The sequence below is a fragment of the Zea mays genome, chromosome 8 (genome assembly GCF_902167145.1).
Source record: "Zea mays cultivar B73 chromosome 8, Zm-B73-REFERENCE-NAM-5.0, whole genome shotgun sequence".
In the NCBI taxonomy this organism is placed as follows: Eukaryota; Viridiplantae; Streptophyta; class Magnoliopsida; order Poales; family Poaceae; genus Zea; species Zea mays.
Genome location: NC_050103.1, coordinates 3,971,871 through 3,986,703, shown reverse-complemented (window position 1 = coordinate 3,986,703; position 14,833 = coordinate 3,971,871). Strand labels below are relative to the sequence as shown.

Here is a 14,833-nt window from a genome sequence, read left to right as displayed (position 1 = left end):
CTTTTGGGATCTTCTTTGAGCCATCACTTCGAGTTGTTAGACTCAATATGAAGTGCCTAGCTCTGATACTAATTGAAAGTCGCCTAGAGGGGGGTGGATAGGCGAAACCTAAAAATTATAACTTTACACCCCAACTAGATCCCTTGATTAGTGGTTAGAACAAGATGCACAATTATCGGAGTATGAAAACTAAGTCCTTTGCTTGCAACAAGTATTGTTTTCAAAGAGTGCGGAATTTAATCAATAGTACTACTACTAGAAATGTTAGTGGAGAATAATGCAAGAGGGCTTAGATAAGAAGAGGAGTAACACAAGTTCTTTCTTGCAAGGAGTTGCTTCTCTAAATGTGAATTTAACTTGAAGCAACACAAAGTAATATTAGCAAAGAGTAGCGCAAGAGAACTTAGAAAGGGAGAGAACAAACAAATCACAAGCAATAAACACAAGAGACACGGGTGATTTGTTTTACCGAGGTTCGGCCCTCGAAGGCCTAGTCCCCGTTGAGGAGTCCACTAAGGACGGGTCTCTTTCAACCCTTTCCCTCTCTCCACCGATCACCAAGACCGGCGAGCTCTTCTTCTTCTCAAGGATCACTTAAGACCCCGCAAGGATCACCACACTCTTAGGTGTCTCTTGCTAGCAAGCCTCCAAAACTTTGGAGGAAGTTCAATGGGAGTCAAAACTCCATGAGCGAATGATGACAAGATGTAGCGCACACTTTCTCTCAATGATTCTCATAAGGCACTATTGCTAAACTCACACGAGAAGCTTTCTTTTGCTTGCTATCTCTTTTGTGGCACTTATGTTGGTTGTAGTGGTCTAAATCTTGCGTATAAGATGGATCAATGAATAGAGGTGGTTAGGAGGGCTTGGATATGTCAACTATATGACTTGGAATGTTGCTTGGGCTCCCATCCCTTGAAGTGGCCGGTTGGGGTGGTATTTATAGCCACCAACCAAATTGTAGCCGTTGGAGAAGGCTGTTGGCGATGGAGCTGGAGCTGGTCTCACTTCTGTCGTGTTACTGTGTCCGGTGCGCCACCACGTCACCCTGTCGTTAGGGCTTGGAGCTGGTCGACCGTTGGAGGCTTTATCCTCATGTGGCACCGGACAGTCCGGTGTCACACCGGACAGTCCGGTGCCCCTCTGACCTGCTGCTCTCACTTCTGCCGCGTTACTGTGCTGCACTGTTCATCCGTTAGAGTCGACCGTTGCGCGCAGATAGTCGTTGCTCCGCTGGTGCACCGGACAGTCTGGTGAATTATAGAGGAGCTGCGCCTGGGAAACCTGAAGCTGAGGAGTTTGAGTTGATTCACCCTGGTGCACCGGACACAGTCCGGTGGTACACCGGACAGTCCGGTGCGCCAGACCAGGGAACACTTTGGTTTTCTTTTTGCTCCTTTATTTTGAACCCTAACTTGTTCTTTTTATTGGTTTGTGTTGAACCTTTGGCACCTGTAGAATGTATAATCTAGAGCAAACTAGTTAGTCCAATTATTTGTGTTGGGCAATTTAACCACCAAAATCATTTAGGAAAAGGTTTGGCCCTATTTCCCTTTCAAAACCCCATTTTGTAATATCATAATTAAAGACACTTGTCAGATCATATATATAGTTTGTATTCTCACTAATTAATTAGGGAAAATGGAAAAAATGTAGTTGCATTTTTACAGTGTTTTTGTTGTCTAGGAGTCTGGTTTGACAAAATATAATGTACGTGATTTATTTGATGCACATGCTAATTCACATTATGAGAACAAGTTCATTTATCTACTCTTGGAAGGATATTTCTTTGTCTGACCTGGTTTATGACTAATCTTGTGATTTATAGGGGTGCATCAATATCCATTTCTCTATGCACATGCATTTAGTAATGTGAATTTAATTTAGCGGTAAATCTCCTTTTTCCAGTTTTTGTTTTCCTTAATTTTTTAGCAAGCTTAATCCAAAAACCATGACAGATAAGTAACAGGGTCCATGAACAATATCTATACGATGTATAATATTATTTTACCACACGTGTGTCGCATGTGTGCTTTCACTAGTAAGCTTAAAGTCTTTGTAGGGCACGCAATCACATTCCTCAATCAGACTAGAACACATAGTCCCATTAGTCCCTTTTTGTTACAAAAGTGTGATGCTTAATGCAAGAAGGTTTTGGAGCACATATGGTCATGATAAATCAATGAAGTAGCATATCTACTATATATAGTCCTAGCCCTAGGATTAGGATATTCATTCACCCAAAATGTTACGAGAGATAGAGTAATATTTGTTTTGTGTTTGTCTTAGTTAGAATAAGGGTGAGAGTTATGAAATATTGGAGAAAATCAAAATACTATTGTGAGCCAAGCGGGGTATAGCATTATTCTTATATTTTATGGACCATTTAACTACAACTTGTACACAAAATGAAGCACCAGATGTTGCTTTTGTCTCGTTCTTCTTCCCCTCTATCAATGCTTCTCACTAGCTAGTTTGGTGTTGGTAGAATGTATTGTGTCACATAGGCGCATTGCTATTCTAATCTTCCGATCACATGGTCGTACATAGATGATGTTGGGGGCCTTGATCTTCCGAAGGTCTAAAAAACACGGCTAACTATTTGTTTTTAGCATAAAACTAAGTATTATAGGAACTTCGTTACTAGGAAAGCTTCGACATAATTTAAGGGAGGCATCACGAAGCAAGCTTCGTCATCACGAAGCAGGAAGACAATGTAGGGAGAAGGTGATGTTCAAGTTATTGAATATAAATGACAATGTCGTCCCTATGACATTTGTAAGCCCTATATGTAATTGTTGAGGGCATGAATGTAATAATGCACGAAGCTGTACGATTGCCTATAAATAGATGAACAGTATCCACGTACTGTTCATGCTGGATTGTAATTGTTCCCGCGTCATTGTCTTCAAGCAAACTGAATGTATCGATGTAATACAAACTTTAATAGTATCTATACCTTCGTTATAAAATAAATATGTGGCTTGATCTTACATCTTGTAAATATATTCTTATTTCTACAAATGACGAGGAATGTGCAGCATGTTCCTTCTATACACAAGAATCTCGTTAGTGGAACCCTTCTATGTAGAGATGGATTCAAGATAGTTTTGGAGTCCAATAAATTAGCTGTCTAAGTCTGGACAATTTATTGGTAAAGACTATGATTGCGGAGGCTTGTTCTATTTTTCTCTGTTATATTTCAATAATAAGTCTGTGAACCATATTTGCGCTAATGTTGATAATCTTGCGAGTATTTGACATTCTCGTTTGTGTCATATTAATTTTGGCTATATGTCTCGGCTTTCCACCATGAGTTTAATTTCGAATATCACCATAGTCAAAGGTTCTAAGTGCCATAGTTGTGTGCAGTCGAAGCAACCTCGAAAGTCTCACAAGGCTGCTGAGGAGAGACACCTGGCACCTCTAGAACTCATACATTCTGATCTTTGTGAGATGAATGGTGTGTTGACAAAAGGTGGCAAGAGATACTTCATGATATTGATTGATGATGCGTCTAGATTTTGTTACGTATACTTGCTAAAAACTAAAGATGGGGCTTTAGACTACTTTAAAATCTATAAGGCTGAAGTTGAAAACCAACTAGAGAGAAAGATCAAATGTCTTAGATCAGATCGTGGTGGCGAATTCTTTCCCAAAGTCTTTGATGATTTCTGTGCAGAACATGGCATTATTCATGAGAGGACGCCTCCATATTCACCCGAATCAAACGGGATTGCTGAATGGAAAAACCGTACGTTGACTGACCTGGTGAATGCTATGTTAGACACTTGTGGTTTATCTAAGGCATGGTGGGGGAAGCAGTCCTGACTTCATGTCATGTTCTGAATAGAATTCCTATGGGCAAAAAAGATAAAACCCCTTATGAGAAGTGGGTTGGGAGAAAACCATCACTTTCATACTTGCGCACTTGGGGGTGCATGGCGAAAGTCAATGTACCAATTAATAAAAAGCGCAAACTTGGACCAAGGACAGTGGATCGTGTCTTTCTTGGATATGCTTCGTGTAGCATAGCGTATAGATTTTTAGTAGTTAAATCTGAAGTTCCTGATGTGTATGTTGATACTATTATGGAATCACGTGATGCTACTTTCTTTGAACACATATTTCCAATTAAAGACATTCATAGCAATTCTAGATACTCTTCTGAGATAACTCCTGAACATAGTACACCTGTTGAGAGTTCTGGACAGCCACATGAAATTGTCCTAGAGGAGGATGACAATGATGCTCCTAAATAGAGCAAGAGACAAAGGATTGAAAAATCCTTTGGTGATGATTTCATTGTGTACCTTGTGGACGATACTCCTACTACCATTGCGGAAGCATTTGCATCTCAAGATGCACATGATTGTAAAGAAGCAGTTCATAATGAGATGGACTCCATTCTTTCAAATGGTACGTGGGAAGTCACTGATCGACCCTATGGTTGTAAACCTGTGGGTTGTAAGTGGGTGTTTAAAAAGAAGCTCAAGCCTGATAGTACAATTGAGAAGTACAAGGCTAGGCTTGTGGCTAAAGGCTATACTCAAAAAGAAGGAGAAGACTTCTTTGATACTTACTCACCTATTGCTAGAATGACTACTATTCGAGTACTACTTTCCTTGGCTGTCTCGTATGGTCTTCTTGTCCATCAGATGGATGTAAAGACAACTTTTCTTAATGGAGAGCTGGACGAGGAAATCTATATGGAACAACCTGATGGATTTGTAGTAAAAGGTCAAGAAAGCAAGGTGTGCAAGTTATTGAAATCTTTGTATGGTCTGAAGCAAGCACCAAAGCAGTGGCATGAGAAGTTTGACACGACTCTAACGTCTGCAGGCTTTGCCATTAATGAGGCAGACAGGTGTGTATATTATCGCTGTGGTGGGGGCGAAGAAGTTATATTGTGCTTATATGTTGATGATATATTGATATTTGGCACAAACATTGATCTGATCAATGAAGTCAAGTCTTTTCAATCAAAGAGTTTTGATATGAAAGATCTGGGAGAAGCTGATGTGATTCTAAACATCAAGCTGATTAAGGCAGATGGTGGGATTACTCTCGCAATCTCACTATGTTGAAAAGGTTTTGAAGCGATTTGGCTTCTCTGATTGCAAACCTTCTCCAACACCTTATGATCCCAGTGTGGCACTGAGAAAGAACAAGAGAATTGGTTTAGACCAATTAAGATATTCTCAGATCATCGGTTCACTCATGTATCTTACTGGTGTAACAAGGCTCGATATTTCGTTTCCCGTGAGCAAATTGAGTAGGTTCATGTCAAACCCCGGGACTGATCATTGGCATGCACTTGAGCGGGTTATGCGCTACCTGCAAGGTACAATGAGCTATGGAATTCACTATTCTGGTCAGTATACAGCACTTGAAGGATATAGTGATTCGAACTGGATATCTGATGCAGACAAGCTTTATGCCACCAGTGGTTATGTCTTTACTATTGGTGGAGGTGCGATATCATGGAGGTCATGCAAGCAGACCATCTTGACGAGATCAACCATGGAAGCCGAGCTAGCTGCACTTGACACAGCAATCGTTGAGGCAGAATGGTTGCGTGAACTCTTGATGGACTTGCCGGTGGTTGAGAAACCAATACCAGCTATCCTTATGAACTGTGACAATCAGACAGTGATTGCTAAAGTGACAAGTTCTAAGGATAATGGGAAGTCATCAAGACATGTCAAAAGACGATTGAAGTCTATCAGAAAGTTGAGAAACTCCGGAGTTATAAGTGTGACTTATATTTCAATAGATAAAAATCTGGCAGATCCTTTTACAAAGGGACTACCATGTAATGTGATAGAAATCGCATCGAGAGATATGGGCATGAGACCCATATAAGTTGCCATGGTGGAAACCCAGTCTATGTGATCGGAGATCCCGTGAATTAAGTCCTGGGAAGAACAAGTCATTGGTGAACTAAGGAGAGTAACCTTTAACCCTCTCTAAGTAAAGATGCAATACTCTCAAATGCTCTAAGGCAGGTTGACTTTGTGCCTTAATGTGTTTTGTTGGCTTTTATTAGCGAAGATGTTGTCCTGCAGAACATTCTTGAAAGAACACACCTGTATGAGTTAGACTGTCTAACGTCGCAGTCTATGAGATCTGGGTGATCTCTAGTAAACTCATGAAGAGACCTTGGAGTACGACGTATATGCTCTACCCGAGAAAGGGACTACTGGTAGCCAGATACTGGTTATGGCTTTAAGTGAAACCCATTCACACAAAACTTACAATTCAAGGCATAGTCCATTATCCAAGTGAAAGCTCTCTTGTGGGTTTTGGTGTTTGGATGACAACCCAATTAAAGGACTAACAAGTGTGCTAAGTGTTGAACAGGTGCTTAATGCAAAGCTAACAGGGTTCAACACAAGTGAACAAGTGTGATGGTCCAAAGACTGGATTATCTATAGATAATGAACACTGCTTAAGTGAGACTCGGTGTGCATAACTCAGAGACAACCGATCAAGCCAAGGATGGAGGCAAGAAAAGCTTCGAGGTACCGAGTGCACGGGAGAAGGTCAAGGAGACCAGGAACCCAAAGCCAGGGGTGAAGAAGAAGACTTGCAAAGTCAAGGTTGATCGAGTTAAGAGTTATGGTGCATCAAGGATCACTACATAAGGACATGACTTACAACCGATGAGGTAACATCTACAGTTATGTGGTGTAAGTCATAAGCTCAAGATAAAGCTCGAGAAATGAACAAGGGAGTTGGAGCTCAGATATGTCAATCTAGATCAAGTCAAGTTGAATTAATGGTTTAGAGTCCAACATCGACCTCAAACATGCCAAATTGGGTAAAACGATGAAAAAGGTTAAGTATGTAAGGTTTGAGTGTTCAACCATGTTGCATACACCTCTTACTACAAGTTTGGTGCTTTGGTTTGCTCTCTAACTCTTTCTGTAGAGAAAGTACCATTCTGAGCTCTACTGGAGGAGAAACAGAAAAGCTAGGAAAAGAACAAGAAAGATGTAAGTTTCTAGGACTAAATCAATTGGATTATACTCTAAATGTGTTTGTTTAAGTCTCAGGAAAATCCTCCCAAAAGTTGAAGTCAAACAGAGAAAGAATGGAGGAAAAAGCACTTAGTGTGTTGTTGGCTGGTGCACAGGACAGTGAATAGTAACCTGTCCGGTGCACAGGTCAGTGAATAGTAACCTGTCCAGTGCACAGGCCAGTGAATAGTAACTCTGTCCGGTGCACAGGACAGTGAATAGTAACCTGTCCGATGCGCAGGACAGTGAATAGTAACATGTCCGGTGCACCAACGTCTAGCTGTTCTAGAGAAGGAAACTCAATCAGATCTGTTACTGTTCATTGTCCGGTGTGCCACCGGACAGTCCGGTGCACCTGCGACCAGGGAAGGCTGGGCGCTTCCAAATGAAGCTCCAACGGCTCCTAGGCCCTTTGTGGCTATAAAAGGGACCCCTAGGCGCCTCAAACAAGTATACAAGTGCAGCCAACAAGTCCATACATCATTTGGATCAATTATTTCTCTCCCTCTCTTGTGTATCTCTCTAGTTTATGTAGAGGCGAAGTTATAAGCCTTTAGAGAGAGGGGAAGTGCTGCTGAGAGCTAGAGCTTACTCTGCCGGAGTGCTATCGAGAAGATTGTAAGCAGCCACGACATCGTTGTAACTGATATCAACATAGTGGAAGGCTCTATCTGTCGCACTGACAGATCCAAGCAAACAGAGGAAGGAGTTGAAATAGACTCTAAGACAAGGTGTGGCTAACTCCAATGAGGACTAGGCAAGCATTTCAGGCTTGGCCGAACCTCGGAATAAATCCCTGTCTGTGTGCTCTGCTCTATGTTGTATGTTGTTTATCTGTCTTATTTGTTGTTTATACTTGCACTTCAATATTTATATGTGGTTCAAGCTGTCTTCGAAGTGCAGGGTATTTTAAGACAGGAACTTCTATTCTGCTGCAACCTACTCGAAGGGTCTTTCATTCCACTGCGATCCAGCCTTCGAGTAGATTAAGAATTTCCAGTTATAAAGTGATAATTATTATTCGTCTATTCACCCCCCCCCTCTAGGCGACATCCAGATCCTGTTCCCGGGCATAGAGAACTTTCACCAAGTTGTGGGTTACTGTAGCTTAGAGTTCTAGGCGGAAGTTCAACTTAACAGTCTCTGCTGAAACGCTACTATATTAAAAAGTAGTGAACAGTGGCAAAACTGCAGATGGGCATTTGAGATCTGGTGGGGGATTGTTGGATTTATGGGATAGGCCCAATTGAGAAATTCAATTAAATCCTATAAAAATCTCAAAAGCCCATGTATGGGTATGGCTAGGGAATGGTGGGACAATTAGTACCATATTGCTAGTCCAAGTGGAGTGGAACTAGTTTAAACATGGAAGCTACATTCACTCACCAAGTCATGGATGAGAGGAGAGAGTGTGGAGAACCACACGCGCGTGCGCGCTCGCTCGCCTGGCCTAGCCTAGCCTAGTCGGGGCGGGGCGAAGGGTGCACGACGTGCGCGTGAATAGTCTGTCGAAATCCGGCCCCTCGCCTTGCAGGGGTGCGGCTTCCTTTTGCCGTTTTAATTTTTGGTTGCTTGGATGTTAAGTTTAGAATCCTAATCGATCGCTATAAGGATCTGAACAGAACGCGAGTCCTTCGCGTGCAGATCGGATCATGGATAGTTATCGGTTCGTGGACTCGGCCCTATATAAGGCGCCTGGCAGCCAGCGTCAAATCCATCCCAATTTTCACCTCTGCTCACGACTGCGCCGCCATCGTAGTTCTCTTCATCCCGACCGCCGACGTGCATCAGGGGAGACTTCGTAAGTATCTCCGCATCATCAAGGTCGTACTCCTCTACGGTCAGGGGAGCAGCGCCTCCGGCAGTCGTCACGACTGCACCAGCGTCGGCAACAGTCTTCGCCCCTTTAGGGACATCGTGGGGGTGGGCACTCCGGACGCCGACACCTTTCTTTTCTTCAACCGACCGGCCAGGTTTACTACCCCGTACACTAGAGCGGGGGCCTTCCCCTTTGGGCCCATTGCTGCAATAATGACATCAGGGATGTTATGCGAGTAAGGGAAGATAAGCAACTCCCTTGCCATGCGAGCCAGCGCCACATCCTCGCAGCCGAATGTCGCGGTCACATCTCTCACCACCCACCATTTCGTGCTACCCAAGCCAACCCTCATTGGAATCAAATCTTTTCCTAACTTACCCTTGTGACTTGTTCAACGAAGTCCTCCGCAGCTTGAACTCCTGCATTGTCCAATGACCGGGGCGGCTTGCTCATTGTGGCAAGATTCACGACGAAGGCTTCAGAGGCAACCGCTGCATTCACCTCCTTCGAGCAGACCGACGGAGTCTCAGTCGACGTTTGCGACTGGGCAGGGACCCCAGTCGACGTCCTACTCCCCCTCTTTGGCTTGGCCTTGTGCTCCTCATACTCGAGCCCCATCAAGATAAAAACACGGTTCACGCGATCTTAACCACCTCGCAGAGCAGCACCCTTCTCAAGCTTAGCCTCCGTCACCAGACCAACAAGGTCCTCTGCCTCCATCTCTGTCTCCGCGACAAAAAGCTCATAGGAGCAGTCACCCAAATCAACAGTGAATGTCGAACTAAAAATTTGCCTGTCAAAACCATCTAAGTCTATGCGGGCCACGACCCCAATTGTCCACCCACGGCTAAGTAGTCGCACGCCGCACACTAGAAACTCTTCCACCAAGTCTCTACCACTGCAGGTACGTGTATCAATTCTGAAGGCATGATCCCTCCGACCCCTGTCATCAACAGTAAAGCGAGGGAAGGCCTCGAACTCAAACGGAGACATCGTACTAGGTCGAGGCCAGCCTCCGCCTCCCGTGCAACGCACATAGAACCACTTCTCCATCCACCCAACCCATTTATTTTTGGCACAGGGGGCTAACTCAGCAACTTTCTCCTTTGTTTTCCCCGTCTTCAGGGTAAAGGTGCAACTCCCAAACTGATCGACCCGCCCGCTCATCGCCCTTTTCTGCCAATGCAAACAATAGTGCTTAGCGAAGACCTCCGTGGATGGGTCTCCGCTGAATGTGGTCGTCGCCCAAATAAACTTGCTCAGAGCCACCACTACGTTTGGGGTTAGCTGATGAATCTGAACCTTGAACTTGTCGAGGACCGCAATCAAAAAGTCATGGAAGGGAAGGCGAAGACCAGCAACGAACAAACTCTCAAAAACAAAGACTTCGTCGTCCGGTCTCGGGCTAGTCTCCGCTCCAGTGGCCCGACCACAACCAACAGGGAAAAAACTCAAGGATTCCATCTCTTTCACTCTATGCCACGACGTCTTCGAACGGTCCAGCTCATAATTAACTTGGCCCAGCCCACCACCACGGCTAACCCTAGCAGAGGAAGAGGCGGCGCCCGTCGGTGCAGCGGTGGCGCTCGGCATCACCGCCGCACCACCGCTACTCGGAGGAGGCATGGCGGCATACCGGGGATGGCGGCGACCGGCGGTCTTCAAGTGGCCCAGCGCTCTGCACCGCTGCATTGATCTCATCGACGGAGTAGCAGCATTGCCGGCGAGAAAGTGAGCAGTGACTAAGCAACATGTTTTTGTCTACAGAAAGCAACAAGTAGACACCCCCCACCCCCGCGCAAAGCAATGTGAATTGCCACCTAAAAAGACTGCATCAGATCACTGAAGGGCCTATATAGATCAAAGGATTTTTCGAAGAGATTTTGAAGGAATAAATTCTAAAGGAAAGGAATTAGTTCATTGTGTTTGGAATGAAAGAATGTTGAGTTCCCTTCCAAATGAAAGAAAACCATGGTAGTACAAAATATAGGAAAGAGAACATCCACTCCAACCTAAGGGAAAGAATCTTTGCTCTCCTTCTTGCTATGCTTGCTCATGTTCCTGTACTTCTTTTCATCCAATGCAAACAGCTTCAAATATCCATTCCTATTGTTTAGAAACCATAGCTCTTCACTATCCACTTCATCTTATTCCTTCGTTATTTTTTTTTCTATTCCCGTGTTTGGTATTCCATTTTGTATTCCTTGATTCCAAACAAACCCTAATGCCAATGAATATTAGAATGCTATTGCAGCGTGAGGCATAATGGATCCAGCGACCCACCATCAATATCAAACGTGAGGAATCCAATGATTCACCTTCTGTAAGAATCAATAAGCAGTCAGGCTCATTTGAACTAGTTTTGGATGTCTACCAGATTGGACCATGAGGCCAATATTGTAGCATACAAGAAACATGTGGGTTACCATGTTCGAACTTATTTACTTTGGGTATTTTTTCACTTGTTTTCAAATATATAAATCAAAATTCGCTTAATAAATGGATCCAGTGCAATGCAAAACATGGATTTCCTCTTTTGAGGGATATTCGACCTTTCTTCGTCGTCAGGTACGCTAGGCACCATCGAGTCACCCACCACGCAAGGCTCATTTGAACTAATAAAAGAAGAAACATTCAAACCAGATTTGATCCGAGAAACAATAAGTGCATAGGAAAAAAGAGCAAAACATGTTCAAATGCTTTGAAGCCATTACATTAAATATGAAATTGAAAAGAGACAATTACCGCTATTTCGTTTTTAAATTATATGAAGCAACTTAGCAACACAAGTATGATAGCACTTCCGTACTAGCATAAAATGGACAGTTTAAGTTGGATGCCAACCACCCATACATCAAATAGGACTCGCCACCATTCAAAGTTCCAACTCTACCATGGATATGTTTAACACCTAATGATTGACCGAACATTGTTGAGAAAATTGTTGGGAAATAGGACCGATTGATGCCCGAACATGGAGAACACCAGCGATTTTGTGCTGCGAAATGCGAACATTTTTAATACAAAAAAGAGTTGTACACGACATGATCCCTAGTGTGGCTAGGGGTGGTAATGAATCATGACCCAAATGTTTCTTCAAAATTCATTTGAGCTCTTAACTAATTTTAGTTCAAAAATGAATAGAAATAGAGCCTGATTCTAATCCGATCCAATGTAAAATTTAGAGCTCATTACCACCCCAAAGTCTGGCACCATGATTGATCGTGGTCACCACGATTCAGTCCCAACTGCATATAACTGAGAACTAAGCCACACCCTGTAATTAAACAGCTTCAAAGCAACTGAATAAAACAAAAAAAATCTGGATACTGCATAAGACCTATCTGACAAAAACCACAAAAGAGAATCTCATAGAACTAAGTTGGCATACTTCATCAAATTGTAGATAGAAATCCATATGGAAGAGCGAAGATGTTTCAAATTCAAATGCACGATCTTGTGAGAGATATAACAATATCAAAGTTGAGAAGTTCTCTGCTCTTAACTTCTTATGAATGATCCTCGTGCAACAAAACATGATGGTGAAGCGCAAAACATTTCCGAAAAGTTGGGATACTGTAGAAGCTGGTGTTGGTGCTGAACTATCCTTTATTTTCATTTGATAAGGAGTTAGCACTGTCTGAACCCTTATTTAGTTATTTTATTTGAATATGTCTGAATATGTGCATGGGGACAGTCCTCCCACTGAACAAGTGTTTTTTAAACGAAAAATAAATCATTTTGGTGCCGATGGTGTTGCTGTTGCATGTGTGGTGGCTGGTGGAGGGGCAGGACAGTGTGCTCTGTTTGTACTCCCTCTATCCATTAAAGTAAGCCAGACTCTAGCAGGAGATAAGTCTTGTAAATTGTTACAGATCAGCACCATCTTAAAAGTTCTTCGAATACTAATCTATTGGTGCGATTTTTGTATACTAAGCATGCATATAATTTGACTAGTTGTTGGACAAAACTTGTAAAAGATTGACTTTTCCCTAGTATCTAGTTCAAATAGGCCTTATATTGAAGGACAAAGGGACTGAGGAGGTACTTGTAATGCAACATGGAATTCTGGATGTTGCAAGCTCAATATTTTGAAACAAATACAAATGTGAACTTCATCTACTTGTCCCATAGTATGGAACTATCAAAGTCTACATTACGGACAGCCAATTCTATACCTACAGTCTTTCCAGCTTGTACATTTATAAACTGAATTTTCTCTATTAACTCTAACTGCGCAAAGAATTTGACTCATGTTTCTCTTCAGTGTATTTTCATGATATAATACATATTTGGTTTGCAGCTAACCTGTTGATGGTTGCCGCATTTCATATATAGTTGGCCAAAAGTCAAATTCAAACACATATACTGAAAACTGAATGGCTGCCCAGCAAAACAATCTTTTGTATTGTAGTTTGAATACTGAAACCAATGCCAAATTATGTATATGAAACCATCTTAGGTTACCACAAGGTTGGCTACCAATCAAAATTTTGTAACTTCTTGAAGCAATCATATACTCCCTCTATTACAAATTATAAAATGCTTTGGCTTTTCTAGATATATTGTTTTTTCTATGTATCCAGACATAATGCATATCTAAATGCATACCAAAAGTTATCTGTCTAGAAAAGTCAAAACGTCATATACTTGGAACAGGAGTAGATATGACAAAAAGAGCATGCAAGTGATGTTCTTACAGAAGAATATATATATTTCATGGCAAGCTAGTACCTAAACTTCAGATGGAGTCTTTGCATCGATTGACAGGGCGTGCAACCCGGTCTTGAGCTCCTCCTGCAGGAGATCATAGACAGCCCTGTGCCTCTTGAGCAAGCTCTTCCCCTCAAACTCCTTGGACACCACCCTCACATTGAAATGTGTCTCCCCATTGGTCCCAGCCACGCCAGCATGGCCCTTGTGGAGGTGTGATATGTCTTCAATCTCCAACTCTACCGGAGAAAGTGCCCTCTCCAAACTCTCCCTTATCCTCTCCTTCCTCCCACCGCCCGCAGCACCATTCACTTCTGCATCAAGTGGTAGAAGTTGACCCAATTGTTCATCCTCGTCGCGCCTCTCTGCATCCTGTGGCCTTTCCTTTTCCTTTTCTTGCACCTCGAAAGCTGCAAATTCAGGCTCTTTCCCGTTCACTAGACGCGGTCTGGTAACCTCTTGGACAGATTGCTGACTTGACGTTGAGTCACCACCGGCGATCTCAAGTGCCTTGCGCTTCATGAGGCTGAGCATGTTGAGCAGGCCGCTGTTCCTGGAGGGAGAGAGGCTCTGCCTGATCCCGAGCAGCTCGATGAAGTCAACGGGCACCCTGGCCACATCCGCGGCGGGCGCGCCAGAGAGCCCTAGCACGAGCAGCGCGGCGAGGCCCTTGGTGAGCTGCGCGTCGGAGTCGGCGTGGAACCTGACGCTGCGGCGGCCGGCGTCGCCCTCGTCGGGCTCGGCGTGGACCCAGACCTGTGAGACGCAACCCCGGACGCGGTTGGCGTCGGTCTTGAGCGCCGGGTCCATGGGCGGCAGGCGCGCGGCATAGGCAAGGAGCTGCTTGTACCGGGTGCGCGCGTCCGGGACGGACTGGAAGAGGCCGACGATGTCGCGTAGCGCGGGGGGCAGTTGCGCCGGGTCGACAGAGCCGGACGGGGACGAGGTGGCGGTGGATGGGGAAGGGGAGGCCGCGGACCGGGCTGTGAGGCGCTGGAAGGAGATGGGGGAGGAGAGGGTGAGGCGGTGGGGGCGGGGAAGGAAGGGCTTGGAGATACGGTTGGAAGAGGATGAGAGGAGGCGCAGCGGGGCCCCGGCGGCGGCGGCAGTGCTGGCGGCGGAGGCCATGGGTGGGGCGGGGTGGGGAGGCGAGGGAGGATTCTTTCTCTCCAGTATACGGTGGTCTGGTCTCGACAAGAAGAGCGAACAGGATTTGTTTCTTCCGGAGAGAAAAGAAAAAAAAGGAGGAATTGGCCGCGGAGTGCGGAGGACAGCA

The 14,833-nt window shown here is 44.2% G+C and overlaps 1 protein-coding gene across 4 annotated transcripts; it reads right to left on the bottom strand.

Moving 5' to 3' along the window:
* Positions 1-10,767: 10,767 nt before the first annotated feature.
* On the bottom strand, positions 10,768-14,775 carry LOC100286086 (uncharacterized). 4 transcript variants are annotated; one of them, XM_008656905.4, is made up of 2 exons: positions 13,579-14,750; positions 10,768-11,165 (listed from the first exon to the last, which is right to left on the bottom strand). In XM_008656905.4, exon 1 carries the CDS (start codon positions 14,683-14,685, stop codon positions 13,579-13,581), a length of 1,107 nt encoding a protein of 368 aa, XP_008655127.1. In that variant the 5' UTR covers positions 14,686-14,750; the 3' UTR covers positions 10,768-11,165. The 4 variants fall into 4 exon arrangements, with proteins under 4 accessions (XP_008655127.1, NP_001387710.1, XP_008655126.1 ...); NM_001400781.1 differs by having other exon boundaries at positions 11,008-11,459; positions 13,579-14,755; XM_008656904.4 differs by lacking the exon at positions 10,768-11,165 and adding an exon at positions 11,516-11,842 and having other exon boundaries at positions 13,579-14,775.
* Between the last annotated feature and the right edge of the window lie 58 nt (positions 14,776-14,833).